The 24,985-nt window shown below is 35.9% G+C and overlaps 4 protein-coding genes across 8 annotated transcripts; 3 read left to right on the forward strand and 1 right to left on the reverse strand.

Annotated features, from left to right (window-relative positions):
* Positions 1–1,062: 1,062 nt before the first annotated feature.
* LOC117622210 (probable serine/threonine-protein kinase WNK11) lies at positions 1,063–4,293 on the forward strand. Of its 2 annotated transcripts, none has more exons than XM_034352801.1 (3): positions 1,063–1,314; positions 2,431–2,948; positions 3,615–4,293. In XM_034352801.1, the coding sequence occupies exons 2-3, from the start codon at positions 2,445–2,447 to the stop codon at positions 4,005–4,007; spliced, it is 897 nt and encodes a 298-aa protein (XP_034208692.1). In that variant the 5' UTR covers positions 1,063–1,314; positions 2,431–2,444; the 3' UTR covers positions 4,008–4,293. The 2 variants fall into 2 exon arrangements, with proteins under 2 accessions (XP_034208692.1, XP_034208691.1); XM_034352800.1 differs by having other exon boundaries at positions 1,251–1,382.
* A 1,478-nt stretch (positions 4,294–5,771) lies between these two features.
* Positions 5,772–8,430, forward strand: LOC117622209 (BTB/POZ domain-containing protein At5g48130). Its single transcript, XM_034352799.1, has 4 exons — positions 5,772–5,917; positions 6,033–6,102; positions 6,205–7,350; positions 7,559–8,430. Exons 1-4 carry the CDS (start codon positions 5,820–5,822, stop codon positions 8,300–8,302), a joined length of 2,058 nt encoding a protein of 685 aa, XP_034208690.1. The 5' UTR covers positions 5,772–5,819; the 3' UTR covers positions 8,303–8,430.
* A 98-nt stretch (positions 8,431–8,528) lies between these two features.
* Positions 8,529–10,391, reverse strand: LOC117622212 (thymidine kinase a). The gene is made up of 4 exons (XM_034352802.1): positions 10,064–10,391; positions 9,760–9,904; positions 9,177–9,298; positions 8,529–9,048 (listed from the first exon to the last, which is right to left on the reverse strand). The coding sequence occupies exons 1-4, from the start codon at positions 10,300–10,302 to the stop codon at positions 8,775–8,777; spliced, it is 780 nt and encodes a 259-aa protein (XP_034208693.1). The 5' UTR covers positions 10,303–10,391; the 3' UTR covers positions 8,529–8,774.
* An 8,909-nt stretch (positions 10,392–19,300) lies between these two features.
* Positions 19,301–24,915, forward strand: LOC117622307 (heterogeneous nuclear ribonucleoprotein 1-like). 4 transcript variants are annotated; one of them, XM_034352949.1, is made up of 5 exons: positions 19,301–19,880; positions 19,968–20,088; positions 20,402–20,628; positions 20,981–22,172; positions 24,316–24,915. In XM_034352949.1, the coding sequence occupies exons 3-5, from the start codon at positions 20,407–20,409 to the stop codon at positions 24,327–24,329; spliced, it is 1,428 nt and encodes a 475-aa protein (XP_034208840.1). In that variant the 5' UTR covers positions 19,301–19,880; positions 19,968–20,088; positions 20,402–20,406; the 3' UTR covers positions 24,330–24,915. The 4 variants fall into 4 exon arrangements, with proteins under 4 accessions (XP_034208840.1, XP_034208839.1, XP_034208838.1 ...); XM_034352948.1 differs by having other exon boundaries at positions 19,301–19,875; XM_034352947.1 differs by having other exon boundaries at positions 19,301–19,871.
* The last annotated feature ends 70 nt before the right edge of the window (positions 24,916–24,985 follow it).

Below are 24,985 nucleotides of genomic sequence, written 5' to 3' on the forward strand. Positions count from 1 at the left end.
ATGGAAAATATAATACAGAGAACTATTACTTGTTGAGTAGCAAAAATCTGAAAGGTAATTAGCTACTGTTGTTAGTGGGGTTATGACTTGGTAGTGGATGTTGTTTCAAAATGTTGGATTAAATCTTGGTACCATTGCTGGATGATTATTTTGGTTGATGTGGATTGTTTGTTTTGTCGTTCAACATTTTGCTGTATTTCAGTATTGCAGCAGAGTCTTATCATGCTGTTGAGGATATGAACTTTGTCTGGTCATTCTGTAGAGAGAGAGATTCATAAGGTTTTGCTGGTCTATGGGGGATGCATAATCCTCTCTATGGAGTTGGAGGACTATATTAGAATCACTCATTGTCGTCGAAAAATCGACCTGCAAATCTTGGCTGCCTAAATCTGCCTCAACCTTTCAAACTTTTATGAACTGGTCATTAAAGTTGAGATCATTTTACTTGCATGGACTGAAGTTGGCATCTGCTATCCGTGCCTCTCGGAGTCCTTCTAAAAGGTCAGATACAGTGTTTGGAAAATCTTGGCTGGATTCTGGCACGGGTGCTACGTGAAGTTTGAGCAGTAAGGGAGGCTCTTTTAATTTGGTCACTCACATCTTTCATTTTACTTTTTTTGCCTACTCTGTCTGCTTGACCATCATGAGAGCTCTTTGATTTGTTTTCGACTTCTTCATGGACCAGCCATCGACTTTTACAGTTGGATACTTTCACAAGCTTCACATGCCAACTGATTCTTCTATGTCCGCACAATAATGCTAAAAAAATTTTACCAAAATGCTTAACAAATTTGAACATTATTTGCAAAATGACCAAATTAAATACTTGTTTGACAGGCCGTAATGAGATATTTCCTCTCCCTGCAAATCACATTTTAACATATGTATAAAAATAATTCGTAACAAACATAAAAAGAAAAACATTTACGCACATATGAAATTGTTACTGACAGTGGCAGGAATGTAGGAGTTTCTATCGAAATGTGGAAAGTATTTTTCTTCTCAAAATGGAAAAACAACCAAAATAATACATAAATAAACAAAAATAAAAGAAAAAGAAAGAATAAAATCTCTAACAGCGTAACCTTCTTTATATTCTCGATACGAAACAGCTGAGAAACTTGACCAGAAAAAACAGCTGAGAAAAGCGAAGTTGAAGTCGTTATTCGATCTACGAAACGACGTCGTTAGTAGAAACTGATCCCGCTTCAGGGCAGTTATAAATAGAGCCGTCCCTTTACCACCATTTCTCTCACTCTCTCTCTTCGCTTCACAGAGCTTCCCTGTTATTCTCGTTTACCAAAGAATCTCAAGGTACTCTCTCTCTCTCTCTTCGCTTCACAGAGCTTCCCTGTTATTCTCGTTTACCAAAGAATCTCAAGGTACTCTCTCTCTCTCTCTCTCTCTCTCTCTCTCTCTCTCTTGAAGTGCAGGTAGTATGCACGTATGCATGTATGTATGAGAAATTGAGACCTGTAATCGTTGCTTAGCATGCATAAGAATCTATTTGATGCATTTAGCACTTGCAGTTTCTGACGATCTTTCTAAGAATTGGATTTAAATTCATCTTCAGCATGATTAGCGCTTCAATTGCAGCCTTTCTTCTCCTTCTTTCGCTCTGATTTGATTCACTGATTTCAATTTGCTATATAGTTCTCAAAACTCTGCGTTTCTTGGCAGTTTACATTCGTACATATACATACGCACGCACACAAGTACGTAATTTGGTTATGTAACCCTCAGAAACTTGTTTCTTTACGTAGTGCTTAATTTTGTAGTAATCAGACTTCTTTTTCTCTTTTTTTTTTTGTAATTTTGTTTTCTGTTTTACTGTGTGCTTGAATTGTGTTTCTTTGTGTTCTGATAGTTTATCTCCGTTTGTTTCTGAATGTATAATTGTGTATGAAGAGATTGAAATTATGTAACTGAAAACGTAGTTCTGTAATTAGAAAGAATCAAGATTCAGTTGGAGCTATCTTTCTTTACCTTACTATTGAAATTCAGTTGAGCCTTCTTTCTTCGCCTTACAATTTCTAACTGTTCTTTTTTGGCCTAATTTTCTAATTACCTGTTGATGATTTTGCAGTATAGTTGTATGACTCTGTGTATCTGTGTAGAGAGTGATGGTTAAAATTCCTTCTTCAGTTTTGCTGCTGAAACTCCAGTTGTGATAATAATAATCAGAAATTAATTTTCTCTGCGGAACGCGTCGGGTGGCATTTGCATTTCTTCATTCAGATCTTTTTTTATTTTTTTATTTGTTACTCATTTGCTGGAAAATTTAGAGTTAATTAGTTCTCATGCATCACAGCAGGACTAGTGTTCTATTCTGTTTCTCTTTGGATCATTTGGGTGAATTGTCTCATGATTTGAAGTCCCTTGTGAAGGGTATAGTTATTTAGAGCTTTAACTGGTTCTTTACCTCATCAGCTTGATCTTTGAAGATGCCAATCGAGAACTCAAACACGTCTGATCGAGATACTGAGCCATTTGTGGAGGTTGATCCAACTGGGCGGTTTGGGCGGTATGATGATCTCCTTGGTCATGGTGCTGTGAAGAAGGTTTATAGGGCTTTTGATCAGGAGGAAGGTACAGAGGTGGCCTGGAATCAGGTCCGCTTGAGGACTTTCAGTGAAGATCCAACTCTCATAAACCGGCTTTACTCAGAGGTTAAGCTATTGAGCACATTGAAGAACAAGTATATCATTGTTTGTTACAGTGTTTGGAGGGATGAGGCGCACAACACTTTGAATTTCATCACTGAGGTGTGCACATCTGGAAACCTGAGGCAATACAGGAAGAAGCATCGCCATGTGTCTATTAGGGCTTTGAAGAAGTGGTCAAGACAGGTGCTTGAGGGATTGGAATACCTCCATACACATGAGCCATGCATCATTCACAGAGATCTCAATTGCAGCAACATCTTCATCAATGGGAACACTGGCCAGGTAATTATAACTCATAAGTTGTATCAACTGGTTTCTCCTGATTTCTGTGAGCATAAATTGGGTCGCTCTCTTTTTCGTCAGTATGAATTTTATAATCTGTTTGGACAAATGAAATTGCTCTGCTATTCCCAAATCGGAGTTAATATATATAGCTAACAATAGGCAATTTATTTTTACGGTCATGCAATCCAAATCTTTGATAGTGTTTTCATGTAAACTTGAAGAACACGAAGTGATAAGTTAGATGAGGGTTTTGGGGTAATTATTTAGACCTATTTTGTTCAGATGGAAAATGAATCTGAGTAGTGCATTCCAGTAAGATGAGGTTGGATTTCTCTATGTTTCCACTAATCAGACTTTTCCATCCTATTCTTGTAATGTTGCAGCATTTCTATATTTACATTCTACTCTGCATCACCATATAGTCCTTAGTGATTTTGGGTACATCTATTTTTCTGAACCCCAAAAGAGCCTTGCATGTTTTGATTGAAGAGTTGAATATCTGGTGTGAACTACAAAATTTAGAATTTATATCCCCACTTCGTGTACAATTTCCTAATATTATAGGAATGCAAATCCAATATCCTAATTCAGGTCTATCCTTTTTTCATGAACCTTTTCATAAGTTGCTGGCCCTGCCTGAACCATTATGAATTTGATTTATAGGTGAAAATTGGTGATCTGGGATTTGCAGCAATAGTTGGTAAGAACCATGAAGCGCATTCGATTATAGGGACACCTGAGTATATGGCACCTGAGCTATACGAGGAGGACTACACAGAGATGGTGGACATATACTCCTTTGGGATGTGCTTGCTGGAGATGGTGACAATGGAGATACCATACAGTGAATGTGACTCTGTTGCCAAGATATACAAGAAGGTCACGGCCGGTATTAAGCCTGCAGGCTTGAACAAGGTGACTGATCCAGAGGTGAAGGCGTTCATTGAGAAATCCATAGCCCAACCGAGGGCAAGACCTAGTGCCTCTGATCTTCTCAAGGACCCCTTCTTGTCTGAACCCAAATCCAATATTGAAGAGATTGAACTAATCCTCTGATGGCTTTTCGACATTAATGATCTTTTCGAGACCTCATTTGATGATGATCTAGGGGTTTGGCTCTCATTTCTGAACCATCACAACTGATCCATGGTGTTTCTGTTCAAGTACATGCCTATAGACTCTCTCTCTCTCTCTCTCTCTCTCTCTCTCTCTCTCTCTGTGACATCTCTAATGTAGATTCTAGTAATGGAGATATTGGTAATGCTGTGTAGTTGAATTTGTAGTAAAAACAAAAATATTATGAGAATATTATGAAAATTTCAATGAGACTGCTTTAGCAATAGTTCTCTCTCTCTCTCTCTCTCTCTCTCTCTCTCTCTCTCCCTATTTACACTAGCACCCCTAAGGTTTTCGGAGTTTTCACATAGAATTTGCATCTCATGAAAATAAAAACATAAAAGTTTCTCATTGAGAATAATATTACAGCGATCCCTTGACGGATAAAAAACCATTATATTTATCTGGAGCTTTTAAGGGAATGTATTGCTCGAGCTAAAAGGATCATAGCTAAGGCTGGTACTTCTGTTCAGTCCATGACAATTTGCTGTCTTCCTCTATGCTATATGATATTTGTTTAGACGACAATTGTATACACGCAATTGTAATCAGGACCGCACACTCAAACATGATTTTACCTATTGAACGGTCAGATTGACTGTCTAACATGTTATGTATTTAGTATAATATACACACACAGATATACTGTATATAATATAATGAAGTATAAATAAAGTTACATGGAAATACAAAGTAAAAGTAATTTTGGGGATTGGGGGTTGTTGGGAGAAAGCAAGCAAAGACCGCTTCATCCAAAGCACCAGAAAATTGACAACAATCCGAAGCCGTGCCGTCTTGGGTGTTTGTTATGCTACATAATACGCAAACACAAAGCTTCGCCCGCACTTCATCTTCTCCCTTTATCATATTTTAATCATTTCCTCTCAACTAGTTTACCAATTTACATTGCCTCATTCTTCCCTTTTCAATTTCCCAACAAATCCTTCTCAAATCTCCATGACTTCTCATCCCACCTCTTCTAACTAGAGTTTACATGGCCTTGCATCAATAAGGCCCTCCTCATATCTTGTGGGTTATTTTTTATTTTTTTTTTTCCTTTTCCTCTTACCTTTCTGATCAACAATTGTCGTTTGTGAGATTTGAACTCGCAACTGGGAGAAACTAAACCAACATGTTGAGAACATGAATGAACTGATCTAATTAATGGGTACCAAAGGAAAGTCCAATCCAATGGTTAGGATTTGCATTCAATTTGATGGTGTTCTAGTTTGGGTCACATACATGCATAGACAGAAAACTTGTTGTGCAAGCCTATGACATGGAAAGGAGTGGAGAATTACCATATTCTAGTGACTGGTAGCACCAAGAATTCAACTGCTCAGCACTCGAGAACGTTTTTGAAGCCTTAAAATTTGGACATTGAGAGGATTTCACTCGTGTGCATTTGACTTTGACTAGAAAAAAAAAAATTTAAGCTGCACGAATGTGTGTGTTACACAATGTCTTGATTAAAATTTTAAAAACCACCTCTTTTGATTCAATCATTCTTCTATTTGATTCAACTGGTTTGCCAATTCTAGAAGCCTTGTGTGTATAGTTGTATACTATACTCTATTTTAATTTTCTTTGAAAATTGAGATAACTTCCGAGCATTTTATGGCAATTTGGCAGGCAAAAAGCATTATGTTATAAAGCACATGTCTATGCTTTGAGAAAAATCGACTGCCATTGCTTTCTCAAAGTTTCACTTTCAGTAAATCTCAGTCCGGGAGAATCTTATGAGCTCTGCCAATGGAAGCTGCAAGCCCATTAAAAGGTAGTTCTGTTTCGTCAAGTCCTTTCTCTTCACCAAACGTTGGAGCCTTGCTCAAGATTAAGATTTTGTCATGGTAAGTAAGATTGTTGGTTCATGGCTCTGTCATTTCATTTACATTTGTTAGCAACTTGCAGCATTGACTTTAAGCTCTCTTGTTTGAGTTTCTGATGTTTGAATCCTTGTCTCAGGACCCAAGAGACCGGTTTGCCTGTTTCCGTTAGCGTTCGAGTTCTTGGGAAGATCTTCAACCTCCACAAGGTCAGAGATTGAATCTTACAACCCTTTTTTTTTTCTTTCAAGAAAGTAACTGTCCAATGTTGGCCTAATGTTTACACTTACTGATTTTTTCTTCTTCTTCAGTTTCCACTATTTTCAAAGAGTGGGTATTTCAAGAAAAGATTGAATGAATCAACTGAGCTTGAGCTCCCACCAGACTTCCCTGGAGGGCCAGAGACATTTGAGATGATTGCATTGTTCATCTATGGCTCCTCCACATTGATTGATCCATTCAATGTTGTAGCCCTGAGATGTGCAGCAGAGTTTCTTGAGATGACAGAAGATTACTGCTCTGGCAACCTCTGTGAGCGCTTTGATCTCTACTTAAACCAAGTGGTCATGCAGAGTTGGGATGACACTCTAATAGTACTCCAAAAGTGCCAAACTTTGCTTCCATGGTCTGAAGATTTGCTCATCGTCAGCCGCTGCATCGAGTGCCTTGCCTTCATGGCTTGCATGGAGATCCTTGATCCAGAGAGAAGACGTGACACCCCGGTGCTCACATTGGAGGCATTGAGCACCCGAAATTGGAGCTGTGAGATAGGGAGGGAGATTATGAGTCAGGACCTTTGGATCAAGGATCTGATTGCTCTACCATTTGGATTCTTTAAAAGGATTATAGGGTCCTTAAGAAGACAAGGTATGAAAGAAAAATATTTAAGCCCCATCATTGTTTTCTATGCTAACAAATGGGTGCTTTCAAAGAAGACCCTCCAATTTTGGGAGAACTCTGGTCAGAAAACTGGGGATGATCATAAAGTTTCAGTGATCCTACAAGGTGTTCTTGATTTGCTGCCCATGGGGGAGAAGGCTAGTCGATCAATTCCAGTCGGGTTTTACTTTGCAATCCTTTCTAGATCCCTTGAAGTAGGTTTGAGAATCGATAGCAGGGCAAAGTTGCAAGAGAAGATTGTATCTCTGTTGCACTTTGCCCAACTAGAAGACTTTCTCTTTCCAAAAAGTGGAACTGAGTCAATTTCTTCTAGCATGGAGCTGTCTACAATGGAGAGCATAATTTCAACATATGTATCATCTAACATGGAGGCAGACCATAGTCTTTCAGCAGGCCATTCAATTATTGTTGCAGAATTGTGGGATGCATATCTTTCCTACATAGCTCCTGATCCAAATATGGAGCCTAAAAGATTCATGGAACTCATCGAAAGAGTGCCGATATCCAACAGACAAAGTCATGATAAACTCTACAGAGCAATGAACACCTTCCTACAGGTAAGTACTTTATGATCAACTCTACACTCTGCCAAAAATGTGGTTCTATATCATCCACTTAATTACTAGCAGAAGAGAAAAAAACACGATATGCTAATATGTAATAAAAAGATATTTTCAACTCAAACAATCTAACATGAATTAAAACCCAAACAAATTGGTCAGCAGAGATGTCAGTTCTCATACCAACATATGTTATGTTCTTCAGGCAAACCCAAATATATCCCAAGAAGAGAAGTGGGCAGTCTGCAAATACCTCAATTGCCAGAAACTATCACAAGAGGCATGCATTGAGGCTGTTCAAAATGAATTGATGCCGCTACGTTTAATAGTGCAGGCACTTTTTGTCCAGCAAATCAGCACTCACCAAGCTTTCAAAGAATGCTCAGATTCATTCAGATATGTACACTGTGGAGAGTTTTCCGGGAGCCTCTCAAGCTCCAGATGCCCAAACTCCAAAAGCCAGAATCTAGGAGAGAGTCCATATGTAGATGGAGCAGAGCAAGGCAGCAGACCCTTGAGCTTCTTGCTACAAAAGGACAATGTAAATCAGAGACCTGAGTTATCAAGGAAGGAATATGAGTCAACAAGCTTCAGAATTCAGAACCTTGAACAAGAGCTCATGTCCTTGAAGCGAAGCCTTCAATGGCAGAGCATTTCAAAGAAAAAAGAGGCAATTTCAACCACAGCACATAGCATGAAATCGTATGGTAAGGAAAGTAGATCAATGAGCAAAAAGAGTAACCCTCTTGGACAAGTGACAAGTTGCATTGGTTCTGTGAATTTCACCTCACAAAGAAAATATGCCAGTCGATTATTGAAGGTCTTCCGCCGGATTTCCTTGTTTGGAAGTAGAAAACCAAAGAGAAAGCCATGTGCCCCCAGCCCATGGCCCAAGCCAATGCAGCAGAGCGCTCATCAGCAAAAGATGTATGAAAATCAGAACCAGTAATGATCATATACAAGGCGAGAATAATTGCTCATTGTGAAATTTTCCCCGGAAAAAGTGGTTTGCTCATTCACATACAACCAGGGCATCAATATATGAATAATTTAATGCTTTTGTGCATTCTTGCAGCCATGAGCACATAGAATTACATGTCCATATATTCAACAAGAAGAAAATGAAAATTTCAAGTAGGCTAACAAATTGATCCCACAAGAAAGAGAAATTGGAATTTGTAAGAAATAACACAATTTCTTGTTAAGATTTTGATTGATACTTACACCTACAGAAGCGGTTTTGTAAAGCGAACTTCAGTCTATTAACATAATGAAAAGAGATGCAACAAAGTACACTCCAAGTTAGGTCCAAATCGCCCATATTTAGATTACAAAAGCAGGCAATAAGCTGAATCATTGCCTGATTACAATACATAGCAAACACAGAGACATAAATGGCTGTGAAAGATATACTATTGTTACTAAACAACTGCAGCTACTTCAGGAAAGGTGTCACTCTTAAATTTATGAGACTCCACAACAGTTCTTGCAGCTTTCATGAGAACTTGTCCATTGACATAGTGTTGGCGACAGACAGGCATGTAGACATCAGCCCCAGCAATCAGTTCGGTTCGTGTCTCTTCTGTCTTCCTCAGGGTAAAGAAAGCTCGTTTGCCACAGAGTTCACATCGAGCCGTCAACTTGGTCACAGTATCAGCCAGAGGTATTATTTCAAGCACTGAGCCAAAACTCCTCCTGCGAATAATAATCATACATTCATCAATGAGAGAGCAACAAAAACCAACTAAAGCAGCTAATAACACAAGCATAACTGCCGGGCAAGAAGACCCCTAAAAAAATTACAAAGTTTATTTGAAAGGCACCTCAAGTAATCACCATCCAGGCCTGCAACAATAATAGTTTTTCCATCATGATCAGCAGCCATGCAGCAGAAATCATATAGATCCTCGAAAAACTGAGCCTCATCAATACCGATGACATCAAGCTGCCAACATATCCCAACAAGGAGAAGGGAATTAGAATACATCATGTGTATCAAATCACAGCCACTAACCATGACCTTAGGTAATTGGCCTATGCTAACCATCACAACAAATTCCAATTCTTTCGTTTCAGTAAGTCATTCTGTGTTAATGAAATAATTCCATTAATTTGAGTCAACACACTTCTCATAATTTGCCATATCTTACAAATCAACCATCAAAACCCAGATAGGTTTAGCATATCACAACATGTTTTACAGATCACCAAATTGTACATAACTAACACAACTGTACCCCCTCGGAACAGATCATCAAATTTTTTTAGCATATCACAACATATTTTACAGAAATCAAGGTCAAAATCAAATAGATAAACATCACTCAGTCATATATAATTAGAAAATAAAAAAATAGTTTGATAAAAACCCAACAAAGGTTGTACATTTCCCAGCTCCAAAATTACCTTCTCATAAGCCTCTCCTCCAAAATTTTGCCTAAACGACAACAGATCGGGCAGCGCCCAGCACGGAAACTTTGCCCCATCATGCGTCACAACCGAATCGATAGCATATCTCGTATCCTTACTGGATTTTATCATTGCCACATTTCTACACATAATATACAAACAACAAACTATAAATTTCTCATCTTTATCAAAATTAAATGAAAATTCAGTATCAATTCACCTTCCCCGGACCAAAGCTTAAATCTTTATTCAATATCCCCATAAATTCACCTTCGATTAGACATAAAAATTCGAAATTTACCTGCCGTTGTTGCCCTCGGACTTGATCCGACGAAGAAGGGCGGTGGTTTTGCCGGCGAACATGGGGCCCATGATAACATGTACCTCACCGGAGGTGTGGGGGGACGGGACAGAGGCAGCAGAATCGCTGGTCAAGGGAATTGAGGACTTGAAAGAAGCCATGGATTTAGGGTTACACAAAGAGAAGGGATTTAAATTTTTGGGAGGGAAGAAGAGAGGTGGGAAGGAAAGTGCTCTCATGATCAGAATAAATAGTGAGACGAGAGAGATGGAGAGACATGGAGCGTTTTGAGTTTGAAAGATTTGGAGGGAAATCACAAACTTTTGGTTTTGGAGGTAAACTTTGATTTAGTGGGACAAAAAAAAAAATTAAATTTGTGATTTTTCAGACCAAGGAAAATTAGAAATTACGATTATTGACCCCAAAAGAATAAAAAATTGGGGCCGAAATCAAATTATTGATTATTTGATCTGAGGCAGAAATTTAAAAATTAAAAAAAAAAAACTATTTTGCATTGTAGTGTTTGAGACGCTTGGTACCAAAAAACAAAATTGTGTTTAACACGCTTCTTACATTTTAAAATTCCTATTTTACCCCCATTCACATATTTCAAATTAAATTTGAATTAAAAATTCCCTCTCATTCCTCTCGTGTCGTTTTCTTGTAAAAAAACCCATCTCTCTCTCTCTCTCTCTCTCTCTCTCTCTCTCCGTTTCCATGCTTTTAACTCCTTGGCCATTTACTCTTGTTCTCAAGATATCAACCATTGTCATTCTATCTCTTCGTCTCCTTCTTCTCAAGAAATCAACTCTCCCCTATGTCATGATTCAATCTCCACATTTGAATTATCGTTTAAGTGTGGAGATTGATATTTCACAAATTTTTACGCAACGAAATGAAATACAAACTTTAACAAAACAACAGTTTATTAACTTTACTTTTCAATCCGGCCGTTCATAATTTTGCCAAGTCAACATATGCTTTATGAATTATTCGTTTACCTCGATTGCATTATTGAAATATTAACTATTACCATTTTCATTTTTCACTTTCTAGTGTCTTCGATAGAATCAAAAGTTTTCATGAAGATAGAGAGACCAAAGCGATCTCCACTATGTCACATATTCAATCCCCACACTTGGATCTATCTATAAAATTCGTTAAGATATGTATATTCACAAACTTTATACGCAACGTACTATAATGTGATTTTTGACAAAACAATAATTTACTTTCTAATCCGTCCTTTGATAGTTTTTTCGAAACAACATATATTTTTATTTTACTAAATTTGCGCACTTAGTTATTTATAAGCATCACCAAGGGCAACACATAGTGCTTTAACTTCGTGGAAAGAAACAAAAGCCACAAAATTTATCGACAAGTGAGTTTCTTTAACTAAAAGAGGACCTTGTTTTTCCGTTTATACTTTATCAATTAAGTCATGTGTGAATATTATATGCACCAGGAAAGGTAGTACGTAATGTTTTAACTCTGTGACAAGAAGAAGAAAACAAGACTTGTGTATAGGAATTAAATAAAAAATAGGAATTATCTTAATTTATTTATTTGATCAGAAATGCAACAGGAAAGAAAAAAAAGTATGATTGGATTTTCTCATAAAGGAAAACTTGGTGCGTATTCTGAATGTAAAGTCATTGTTTCCAACACATAACCTAATAATATATTAGATCTTGTCTTTCACCTTCCCAATCTTGCTTTAAATATTATTCTTTGCACAAAGTTTTCTTGGTTGTTAATTGTCGTGAATTTGTCATGTGCATATGACTAATGAATATTTTTTTATATAGTAAATGTGGCTTACATTACACCCTTCAAATTTAATTTGTCTTGCTTGCAACTTTTCACTTTTTGTTCATATAAATAATACCTAATTTTTATAAGTAAAAACTCATAATTAAGACATCTAACTCATCAATTCACCTTATTAAACTTAATATCTGGTTTATTGCAAAATACCCATCTTTATATTTCAACGTGTAATGGAGTGGTATTTTAATTTTTTATTCTCTAATTTATTGAGGTGATTCCCTCTAAAAATTTTACCTGCAATTAATCATCAGTTTAATTATTAAAATTCATTAATTTGATTGCGTTTTTGAAATTTTGTTCCATCTTTCCTGGATAATAATTTACCTATTTTGGAACTTGGATTTCATTTATTGCACCCAGTTTTTCATGAATAATAATCTACCTATTATTATTTTTTAATAATAATGTACCTATTTCATGACTTATTTATTTAAATACAACATTTATATATATTTTTTATTTTTATTTTTATTTTTATTTTTATTTTTGTATGAATGATAGTATACCTATTAAAGTTTTATTGTACCTAGGTTTTCATGGATAATAATCTACATATTATTTTTAATAGACAGTAATTTACCTATTATTTTTATGGATAATAATCTACCTATATATTTTATGGACAATAATTTACCTATTATCTTTTATGAGTAATAATCTACTTATTATCTTTTATGGATAGTAATTTACTTATTATCTTTTATGAGTAATATTGTATCTATTATTTTCTCCTATGAGTAATACCATAATGTAATAGAGAAATGCTAGCAATCTTCTCTCTAACCTTCTCTTTTGGACCTTCTCCCTTCTCCTCCTGACAAGTATCATTTTCCTTACACTTAAAACAATGTCATTAATGCATCACACAAGATAGTTTTTGTTTTCCAAGTTTACCCTTTAAAAATGTATTGGCTTTTATATTTCCTTCAATTTATTCAAATTTTGTTACAACTTCTTTAGCACATTATTAAAAATTAAATAATAAAAACGTCATTTTTTAGAATTTTTTTTTAAAAAAAATTGTTGCATGACATTGTTGTCATCTTTATTTTGTTTTTAACAAAACACACATTCTCTTTGGAAAAAAAAAAAATTTAACTTCAGTTTTTATTTTCTTATTTAATTGTTTAACAAGGTGATAAGAAAGTTGTAAAAAAATTAGCTTGTTATTAAAATAAATTAATACATTTAATAAGGGTAAACTTGGAAAACAAAAATTAGTTTGTGTGATGCATTAATGACATTGTTTTAAGTGTAAGAAAAGTGACACTTGTCATGAGAAGAAGATAGAAGGTCCAAAGGAGAAGGTTAGAGATAAAGTTGTTAGCACTCCCCTAAAAAAAAATTCATTTATCCGACCTATAGGAGGTTAGGAAGGAGTATTTGAAATAATTTGATTGTAGGCCATCATTACATGAGTGTAAACATAAATGTGCAATGATGGGTATTATTTATTTGCATAAAATTAGGTGATAAAAACCGGTCAGCCACACAAAATAAAGATCTAGTGGCATGATTTGTAAATAAATCAACTTACATGGACACATTATCGTTCAATTTTAAAATTAGGTTTTACTTAAATGTTGTATTATTGGTGGGTTACCGCCTATGATTTTTGAGTTACAAGGATTATTTTAGCATGACCCTTTTTTATAGTATTTAATTTCTAAAGTAAGTTTGTATATACTTTATAAATATGGTTAATCGTTTTATTAGTCATTGAACTTACACCCGATTTGCATTTGAGTCACTTAATTTCCAAAATCGCTCTCATGGTCCTTCAACTTCACTTTCGTTAGGACAAATGGTCCTGCCGTCAATTTTATAAACTTTTCTGGTAAATGCAGAAGCAAAATGATATTTTTGTATTAAATTGATTAAAATATAAATTAAAAAGTAAACAAATTAAAATTAAACACACTCTCTCTCTCTCTCTCTCTGTTTCACATTCACACATCTTGTTTGGATCAATGATCGTGACCCTATTCATCTCAACATCTATGCTGCACCAACAAGCAGAGAAAAAGAAAAAGAAGAACCCCTTCGTTGAAGAAATCAGACTTTAGGAAAGTGGTTCAGGTAGCTCAGCTGGCTACCAAACATTGTCCATGAAAACCAACCCCAAAGATCTCTTGTAAAACCAAGTTTCCTGCAATATCCTCATACTTCTCCTTATGAAAAGCCCACGAAATTGCCATGAAGTAGAAAGCTAGCAAACAATAATAATTGAGAGACCACCGCAACACGAGACAGACCTCTCCTCCCTCATTCTGTTTTTCACCCATAAACCCTCAACCCCAAACCCACCACCTGCAACCTACCCACAGATGAAAACAATGAGAAGAAAATCGCACAGGGTTGGTTGCAGACTGGGAGGAAATCGCAGAAGGGGTGGAGTGAGAAGAAAATCGCAGGGGGTGGAGGGAGAAGAAAATCACCGAGAGGGGGGAGGGAAGAAACATACCATTTTGCTCATCCATTTAACAAAAAAAGTTAACAAAATGGACAGTAGGACCATTTGTCCTAACGAAAGTGAAATTGAAGGACCACGGGAACGATTTTGAAAATTAAAGGACTCAAATGCAAAGCGGGTCTAAGTTCAAAGACTAATAAAACGATCATCCTTTATAAATAATACATGTGTATATATTTATTTTCAATAAGTAGTGAAAATATTCACGATAATAATTAAATGGTTAAAGAATTTTTAACTTGATTTTTTTTTCTTTTTCCAGAAATGTTCATGGAATAATGACTTAGAAAACAAAACTCTCACTAGTGTAGTGGTTTGGAGTATTTACTCCCTCAGGAAAGGTTCTGAGTTCGAGTCCTAGCATCCATGTGTGTGTGTGTGTGAGTTTAATATGTTATCGTCTCTTTCAATAAGAAAGGTCCTCAAAAAAAAAAAAACAAAACAAAACAAAACAAAACTGTTCGGTTCATGAGAGGACATCGTGGAGTTAGCTTAAATAAGTGGTTAACATTGTATTAACTTAATCCATTCCAATACCTTGGTTAGTTAAATTCCAAACTTCAAATGCATATATAGACATTAATATTGTTCCATGTATGTCGTCTGATATATGTGATATGACAACTGAAAAGTAAAATGCAAGAAAGAAGATGATTGGATGATTAGAATGAAGGGGACACAAGGCAGGCATCGATTCTTCTTTCAACTATGGAATTGTAGACCTTTGAAGAAATTGAAAATCCCGAGTTATTTTTCTCTATTCATTTTTTCATCCAAACAGAAGGTAATGTAATATAAATGTTATAATTAGGCCTCCTCTTTCTCATGATCACCAAAGCACATGCACCAACTAGTGGTTAATATAGCCTGGAGACCAAGACCAACCATATGCATGTAATCCACTCACCTAATTAAGACTAATTGCATAAAATCAAATTGTGTTTTGGATGATTAACCTCTACATTGTAATTATGTGGACATAATTATAAAAAATAAATAAAACAAAAATACAAGTTGAGGACATAATTATATATGTATATATTTGAAAGGGACAAGGGTGGTATGATCAAGACTCTAATGAATTTAATGTAACAAAAGTGAAACTATAAATGCACATGTGAGAGAATTTGATACATACAAAATATTTATGGCTGGAGATGCAGGTTCTACGCCAGCTATGACCTATCTATAGCGAGTGGAAAGAGCAAAGTCCCTTTCGTGGGAGCAGGAAGAAAGATGATGCACTGCTAATCGTATTCTAATACAATTTTGCTAGCATCAATTACGTAGGGACATGTTGTGATGAACGCGTTGTGATGAAGATCAATATATGACTGAAGAAATTATCTTATTTCACCAAGTTACGTAATGAGCGATACAATATTTACTTTAATTGATGGAGTTACATCACATGCCGATGCGCGAACAACATTAACATCAAACTATTCTAATACCATCCATAAATTACCAAATTTAATGACTTTCCATCATAGTATTCACATATGGGAAAGTGACAACGAGTGTGTGAATGTGACAATTGACACGCATGCAAAGTTCATACTGTACTGGGTATATACACATATATATTTTGTTTTTCTTCATTTTTGTAAGAGCTTTGTTTAAAAGCAGTGCAAAATAACTAGCTATATGGTTAAAAAGGGGTTGGAGGAGTTGACATTGCTGTCATGTCATGGATGCCTTGCTAATTGCTAAAGAAGATAATAATGTGTCACGGAGTGCCTAGACAACAATCATGAATCATGGATATTGGCTGCTCAAATGCTCATATCAATGTACGACCACTAGGGTTTCCACACCATCCCACTGCATGACTAGTCATCCAATTCTTGTCATTTGAATAACTTATCAACATAAGAGGAAAAAAAAAAAACAAAAATTATATTAGGTCGTACAAGTAACGTTTGTTGTTATACGTATCATATTTATCGATCATATTGTATAAATTTTTTTTACTAATTTCTAATTTAATATTAGAGATATGACATATATATATATATATATATATATATTGAGAATATGCCACCAGGATCCTTACATACGTGCGCCTTACTATGCAGATTGTCCAAATGCATCATAAAAAAGAGCTCGAATTTTCTTTTTCAAAGTCAAATGGAGTTGGTAAATTTCACATTGAGAATAACCTTTTCATCCCAAAAAATGATTCTTATAAAAATAGTTAAATGCTTTGCCGCTGTGTTAAAAGAAAAAGAAATAAGTTTTTTCTTTTCTTGCTAAGTTTGATCAGTCGATGAGATTTGGGTCCTGTTTGATTCATGGAACGGATTTGAGGGAAAATTACTTCTCATGTCATTTCCTAAGGGATAAGAAATAAAATATTCCTTTCTTACGTTTGGTAATACCGAGAAAGTAACTCTGAGATATCACTTTATTTCCTTTCCTATTTTTGGTTTGAGTATAAATGGAAAATAAAGTTTGTATAATTTTCCAATTATATCCATATTAAATCAAATAAAAAAAGAATGCATTCAATGATATATTGTAATTCTAAATTGTTAATGGGGACAAAATGGTCATGAAAAATGTGCATTTAATGTTGGCTCATTTTTCCAAACTTTCCCATGAGAAGGGAAAACAAAACCCAAATTAGGAGAAGGGCTTCACTTTCCCCTCTACTTTTCCATGTGCCAAACAACTATTTCCCATGCATGGACTTACCAAACATGGGAAATCAATGATTTCTCATCCTCAAGCCTCCTTTCTCATAAACCAAATGGGGTCTTGAAGTTTTGACAACAAGGGCTGCAAATTTCGCTTAAATGGCTAAAATATGAGATAGAGATATATAGATATGGAGATTGGGGGAGCATGTTGGTCTCGACATGTATGCATGTTGTATGAATATTGAAGGAAGTTGAGGTTTCACCCCAAAATTAATTGGCAATGAGGGGAGTAGCCTAACTCCTTATAAGCCCTTATTAGGTTTCCCAACTTTCCAATATGGAACATTTCACCTTCACATTCTCACACACCTTTGCATGTGTGATAAATTTTTACGTCTAATGCTTGGACAATACATATTAGGTGATGCAGAGCACATATGACCGTTGAGCTTTCACATGTAGGCTAAGAGCATCTCCAACATACTCATCATCCTCTCATCCCTACTTTGGCTAAAAAGAAGGAAAATTATCCTTCCAGCAGACTCCCTACTTGGCTCTCTATTTTGGAGAACCAACTTTTGGCTCTCTACATCTAGCAAGGAGGAGAAAGATATGGAGGCTCGCCAAATTGAAGAAAAAGAGAAAGAGAGAGGAAAAGGGGAGAGAGATAGAGATATTTGGAAGGTTGGTGGGGTTGGGTTTCTACTTTTCTTTTTAATATATTTGATTTGCAAAAGAAAGACGGAGAAAGAGAAAGAGAAAATAATAAATAAAAAAATTTTAGATTAGCCAAAATAGAGAACATTGCTGGAGTAAACACCTTTTAAATGGTTTGCTAAAATAGTTTTCTAGCTATTTTAGCTAGAATTTGGCTAAAATTTGGAGATTCTCTTGGAGATGCTCTAACTCACTCTAATACCATGAAGGAAGTTGAGGTTCAACCCCAAAACCAATTGGCAAATTCTTTTTTATATATACAAAATATTCTTCTCTTCTCTTTTAAAACCATTATTTCTTTTCTTTACGTTTTCCCTTTCTTTTTCTTCATTCGTTTTTGTTGGTTGAGAAAGTAAATATTGGCTGTAGTATTTATTGTATTTTACTTTGATCAAATTATGGTCCTTGTAGTTTGAGTAGTTTTTCTACTTTTATTCCGTAATTTCAATTTTGGTAGTCGCAGTCATGCAGCATGCTTAATTTTGTTATTATAGTTCCTAAAACGACATTTCAAATTCACTAAAAACCCTTATATTGCCATTTACACGCTATTTTAGCAATTAGGATCATAATAGTAAAAGTAAGCAAACTACACGACTACAATTGCCAAAATGAAACTAAGGGATTAAAATAAAGATTTGTTCAGATTACATGGATCAAAAGTGTGATCTGACCATTTCTTTTTTTTTTTGGGTACAATTTGACCTGTATTTCTAATATCGAACTTGTTTTTATCTTATTATTAGTAAGCTATTGTGGTATATTTTATTAGAATGCACATATTAATGATTAATATCTCCTTTTTCAAAAGAGCCATGAGTAGTGTTCAAATTACTCATGGAGCCATTGAGTGTTCAAATTCAGGGACTAAACCAAGCTGGCAGGGTGTGCTCCAGCCCACCCCAAATTAGAAAATATAGCCCACTCCAGTCTCTGTGGATGGGTCCGTGCACCCTTCTTCTTTCAGAAAAATGAAAATAATAATAATAATTAGGGTTTAATTAATGGTGTTTCTGGAAACAAAAGGGTGTGCTAAACAATGTCCTTTTTTTTTCTTAATAACTATATTCAATTTTCTTTTATTGGTTATAATGGCCCTTATTTTTTTTTTTTAATAATACAAATGGTAGTCTAAATTAGAAGGGAGAGAAGGGGTTCTCACATATTATCAAGGTGCCATTGGAGTTTAAACATAAGACTACTATCTACAAACCGATACCCTTTTTCACTGGGCTACACCCCGTTGACGGCCCTCAAATCTTATATACTTACAATGAATTTAACACTTGATCACATGCAATATCTACAAACTTTATACCAAATAAAAACGTCTTTCTCCCTTGCACTTAATGTTGAGTTCCCTTGTTAGGAATTGAATATTAAATTAATTTAGAATAATTTAGACTATCGTTTGCATGAATAAATAAATAAAAAAAGTCTACAAACAAAAACTGGGACCAAGCAAAACTCATCAGAATCAACGGCTGATAGCATTGGTTTGGGTCCAATGCGTTGTGGGTTTAAATTTCCTGCGGCGCCGCGCAGATTATGTGTAACACCACATAATGGAGATGTTTTCCCAATAAGTATAAAAGGAAGGAATGAGAGGACAAGTCACAAGCGATCCTCTTCTCATTTTATCAGATCGGAGTGAAGCAACATTTTTCATTACCAAATCTCCACGGTTTAATTTTCTTTTCGATTAAATATTGCTTGGGCATTTCTCGCTGCACATTTCTTATAAATTTCAAATCAGAAAAAACCTCGAAAAGTAAAAAAAAAAAAAGAAAAAAAAAAAAGAAGGTGAAAATCTTCATCTTCCAATTTACAGAGAGCTATATATATATATATATGTATATATATATATATATATTCCTCACCAGACCTCCCAACACCTTATCTTTCTCTCTCTATAGCCTCTGTTTCTCTCTCTACCAAATACATTTTTTAATCTCTTACCCATCTGTTTGGTAACTGAATTTGCATTTGGTAATCAAACATCACCATTGAAAGAACAAATACGAAGGTTGGAGGGGGCTTATATAGAGAGGAGGTTGAACATGCCCTCTGTTCTTATTCTTTGAGTGCCTCCTCTCAGATCTTAGTTCCCTTCAAGGTTTGGCATCTGGGTTTTCATCAATCGGTGGGTATGGTGGGAATCTGATTTGGGTTTTTCATTTTTTCCGAATTGGGTTTGGATTTGGATCCAGCTGAATTTTTCTGATTGGGTTTCTTCTAGGTGCGCTTAATTCTGGGTTCAGTTTTTGATCGGTGAAGGATCGGATGTTTCTAAATTGAATCCAGTAATACTTGCTTTTGAATCGGATTACAATCTGCGTGTTTGCAATATTTCATATAAGGTACTGGTCTTTTTACTTTGGTGGGTTATACATATTTATCCACATTTGATTCCAATTAGGTGCGTGCTTATTGTGGATAAAAGAGTGATTTTATTTGAGCTGCGGGTGTTGCTGGGAGATTGGATTGGATGGGATGATTGTTTGCATCTCATTATGCTGGAATTCATATGGCTTCTGTTTAGATTATGGAATTGTATTGGATCATCTATTAAAATACCCCTTTCTTTTTTTAATCGGCTTTGAGATTTTGGTAAAGTTTGCATATTTACTTTGAGTTTGGAGCAAGAATTGATGTAGTACTTTTGACTTGTAGAGAAAATGCAATCCGATAGTGGTAAGTTATTTATTGGCGGCATATCTTGGGACACAAATGAAGAGCGCCTGAAAGAGTATTTCAGTACTTTTGGAGAGGTGGTAGAAGCAGTGATCATGAAGGATCGGACCACAGGCCGTGCTCGTGGTTTCGGTTTTGTAGTTTTTACTGACCCAGCAGTGGCAGACAGCGTCATAATGGAGAAGCACAACATCGATGGAAGGATGGTAATCAAAATACTTTGTTTTGGATGAATGTAGTTTTATCCTTTAATTGTTTTCGTATATTTACATTGTGACCATGCATTATTATGCTTCTTTTTTCATCGCTCCAAATGTAAAGGAAAATTCATTTTCATATAGGAGTTGCGGGTCTGAAATTGTAATTGCAGGAATTCATTTTACTGTGTTTCTGTGTTCAACTAAATCTCAAATTCAGCAAGAGTTAATCATGCTTCTCATTCTTTTACCTTTCTTTCTATCAGTTTTGTTAATGCACTACTGTATTATTCTAAACTGATAATTTATATTGCATGTATCACGTGATCCTTGTTTTTACTATTGTGTTCTCTATTCTCAGGTTGAGGCCAAAAAGGCTGTACCCAGGGATGACCAGAACATTTTGGGTAGAAGCAGTGGCAGCATCCATGGTTCTCCAGGTCCAGGCCGCACAAGAAAGATTTTTGTTGGAGGTTTAGCATCCACTGTCACAGAGAGTGACTTCAAGAAGTACTTTGAACAGTTTGGGACAATCACTGATGTTGTGGTGATGTATGATCACAACACCCAGAGGCCGAGAGGCTTTGGGTTCATCACTTATGATTCAGAGGAGGCAGTGGACAAGGTTTTGCTTAAGACGTTTCATGAACTGAACGGGAAGATGGTTGAAGTCAAGCGTGCAGTTCCTAAAGAGTTATCACCTGGTCCCAGTCGCAGCCCTATTGGAGGATACAACTATGGTCTGAGTAGGGTCAATAGCTTCCTTAATGGCTACACTCAGGGATATACTCCAAATACAGTTGGAGGCTATGGGCTTGGTAGGTTCAGTCCAGTTGCTGGTGGTCGAAGTGGATTTCCTCCATTTAATTCTGGTTATGGAATGGGTATGAATTATGAGCCAGGGTTGAGCCCAGGTTTTGGAGGAAATACAAACTTTAATAGTAATATCAGCTACCCACGGGGAGTGAGTCCTTATTATATCAATAATTCAAATAGATTTAGCAGTCCCGTTGGGTATGATGGTGGTAATGGAGGAAACACATCATCTTTTTTTAGCTCGGTGACTCGGAACTTGTGGGGCAATGGGGGGCTTAATTATGGAACAAATTCCCAAAGTTCCAGTGCTTACATGGGATCAGGAAGTGGGACCATTGGAGGAAGTACGTTTGGCAATACTGGAGTTAATTGGCGTTCTTCAGCAATTTCAGCTCAAGGTGGAGGAAATAATGTTTCTAACAATAGTGGGAATCTTGGTTATGGAGTTGGTGATAACAGTTATGGTTTGGGAACCGGAGGTTATGGAAGAAACAGTACAAGTGTGGCCCCTACATCTTCATTTGCTGCGTCAAATGGTGGTTTCGATGGGTCCTTCTCTGACTTTTACAATGGTAATTCTGTTTATGGAGATCCTACTTGGCGATCATCGAATTCCGAGCGAGAAGGGTCTGTTCCCTTTGGTTATGGTCTTGGCGGTGCAACTTCTGATGTTTCAGCAAAAAGTTCGCCTGGTTATGTTGGTGGTTATAGTGTTAATAAGAGACAGTCAAACACAGGTAAGAAACACTTAACTACTATCTCATGCAATTTCTGTTTTTCATTTTTTTAAATGTTCTTTTTGTTGATATATAAGGAGCTTTATTCTAAAAAATTTGTTTGAAGTTGACTACGAGAGGATTGGATCCTGAATTTGGTTTGACCTATCTAGGGATAAATTCTCTCCAAATGTGTAGGTTTTTTGTGTTTTGGTCCATATTAACTGTATGAATAGGAAAAGCCCTTCTTAAGGTTGTGCTGCAAAATTTTATTGAATTTTGTGACTGGGTCTAGCTATTCGCATGTTCGCCACATGGCTAGGGATGTGATTGTTACATTAGGTACCTGGATGGTTCTTTACTTCATCTGTCATCCTCTAGCTGATTATCCACAGTGATGGCATCTTTTAACTTTCCTATATCTTTAACAAAGATGCTTGGGAAGCTAGTTATTTTTGCTGGTGAAGAGTATTTCTTTGGAGTCCAAGGGCTATTAGGTTTTTATGTGAGTTTTGTTAAGCAATGGGGAAACTGTGGGACTTTGAGATGAAAGGAAAAGGCTTTCAATGTTGGAGTACTGGTGAAATAATTTTATTTGGCTTTCTGGTAATTAGGGGGATGATTGTCCCAAATGGGTATTGATTGTGCAGGGGTGAAGCAACAGTCCCATATTTATATTTTGTGGTATGTTGTTGATAAGGCATTAGGGGATCTCCTGTGTTCTTGCTTATGTGATTTTAAAGAATCTTCTGCTCCTTTGCTTTTGATAGGAAGATTAGGCAGCTTTCATCAAATTCTCTTCTGTTCTGGAAGGAAAAGCATTATGAATCTTTCCGAGGGTTGGAGCCCTCTTTCCCTTGTATTGCGTTTGTTTCCTTTATTTCTTTGGCAGATTTCGAAGTTACTTCTTGTTTATTGGCCATTTTAGAGTTTGGATGAGCTCTCTCTTTTTACCTCTCTCTCTCTTTAGGTGTGTTCGCACGTTTTGGGTCATAGGATTTTGTTTTTGTTTCTTATATAGAAGTGCATGATTTTTTTTCTGCTACGCTATAGAACTCTCTACTATGCGGTCCCATTCTCTTGTTTTAAGGAGTTCTTGAGTCTTGACATTGTCTTTCAAGAGATTCAGCATATGTTTTTCACAAAATAAGACACAATAGTGAAAAGTGGCTTCATTTTTTATTATCACAACTTTAAGACCACAATACGTATACTCAGCAGTGCATTAAAGTTGAGTAACATGATTCTCCTAGTTTTATCTCTCTATGTTGTTCTTTTAATTCAGTCAAGGAAGAAATTGAGAGAAATGTAGAAGTCTAAAGAAGTCTAATATGAATATCGTTGAATTCTAGCCTATGTTTAAAATGTGTCTGCGCTGGCTGTCTCCGTCTCTCTTTCCGGTGTGTGTTTGCTCTCATAACCTTTGTCCTTTTGTCCTTGTAACCAACCTTTTCATAATCTCTTTTTAGGACCTTTCTGAATCTGTTAAGTAATACAAAGCACTAGTCAAGGGTCTGAAGTGGAGAGGGATGATATAGTTGGGCAGTATGTATGTTTTTCTGTCTCATGGGTGCATGTTCAAGTTCTGCAAGTAGGAGGGTGTATAACTAACAGATGAATAGAGGGATAGAGAATTTAGTCGACCATTCGATTCTCATTTTGTGAGCCTTAATTCCTTACAGCCTCTTCAAATTTGAGGTCAGATTTGTTATACAGTCTTGCCATCATTGAAGAAATCACAACTTAGTTTATAATGGCTGCATATTCCTTATTTATTTGAATGTTGCAGCAGTTATAAAAGGTGAAACATATTGTTGTTAGCATAAGCTTTCAGGATACTTAGCTTTTACCCATGAGTTGGCTGATAGCTACTCGCTACATACCGTTTTTAATCAGTGTCAGAGTGCAAATTATTCTAATTTTCTTGGAAGTTATTTCCGTGAATTTGATCCTGCATTGAAGCTGTTGGTAATACAATTATGTATATGTATATGTAAACACCTACACGCGCATGGACACACATACACACGCCTGTCTACTCAGATGAATGAAATGGAATCTACTCATTAATGTAATGTAAATTTAACTGAAAAAGTGTTGCTCACTTCACTAATTTTCAATGCATATGCTGATACTTAAAAGCTCGTTTCCAACGTTCTTTCAGGAATTGCTGCCTAGGATCTTCGTTTCTGATATCACGGCATTGTAGGTGAAAGATAGTCTGGTGAAGCAGGTGAATTGTGAATTTTGCACACCGCCCTCATTTATATATCTCAGTAAAAGAAATATGGTTAGTAAGAAGAGCTAACTGGCTGGAGTGCCTGTTTCAAGAATTAAGATTAGAGGTAGAAGTTAAAATGGATTTTGTGTTAATGCTTGAGTTTTGAGTTACCCATTTTAGGTTTTTATATTTTGGTCTTTGAGTGAGATGTAAAATCAGATTGCGGGATATAGTCAGAAGTGTATCATGCATCTCCGGTGAGGCGGCGATACCCAAAAGGCAAAAAAAAAAAAACAAAAATGGCAAGAAAGATAGACTAATATATATATATATATATTTTTTCCTAGAGTTTTATCTGTAACATCTCTGGCAAAGCTTTGGGTTCTGGTCAGGGAATGCTTCTTTTTATTCTTTTTTTCTTCCCATTATTCTGTTTTTCTTTTTTGTACCTGAAATTACTGTCGATTTATTAGTGTGAAACGTTTAAGGGTTACCCATATAGGGACCCCCATTAATAATTATCGCATATTCTGATTCTTAGCCTTCGAGGATTTAGTATGCAACACTTTCAAAATCTTTTTTTCAATATATTTTTTTGGGTGAAATGTAGGGT

Source organism: Prunus dulcis, chromosome 3 (genome assembly GCF_902201215.1).
Source record: "Prunus dulcis chromosome 3, ALMONDv2, whole genome shotgun sequence".
NCBI lineage: Eukaryota > Viridiplantae > Streptophyta > Magnoliopsida > Rosales > Rosaceae > Prunus > Prunus dulcis.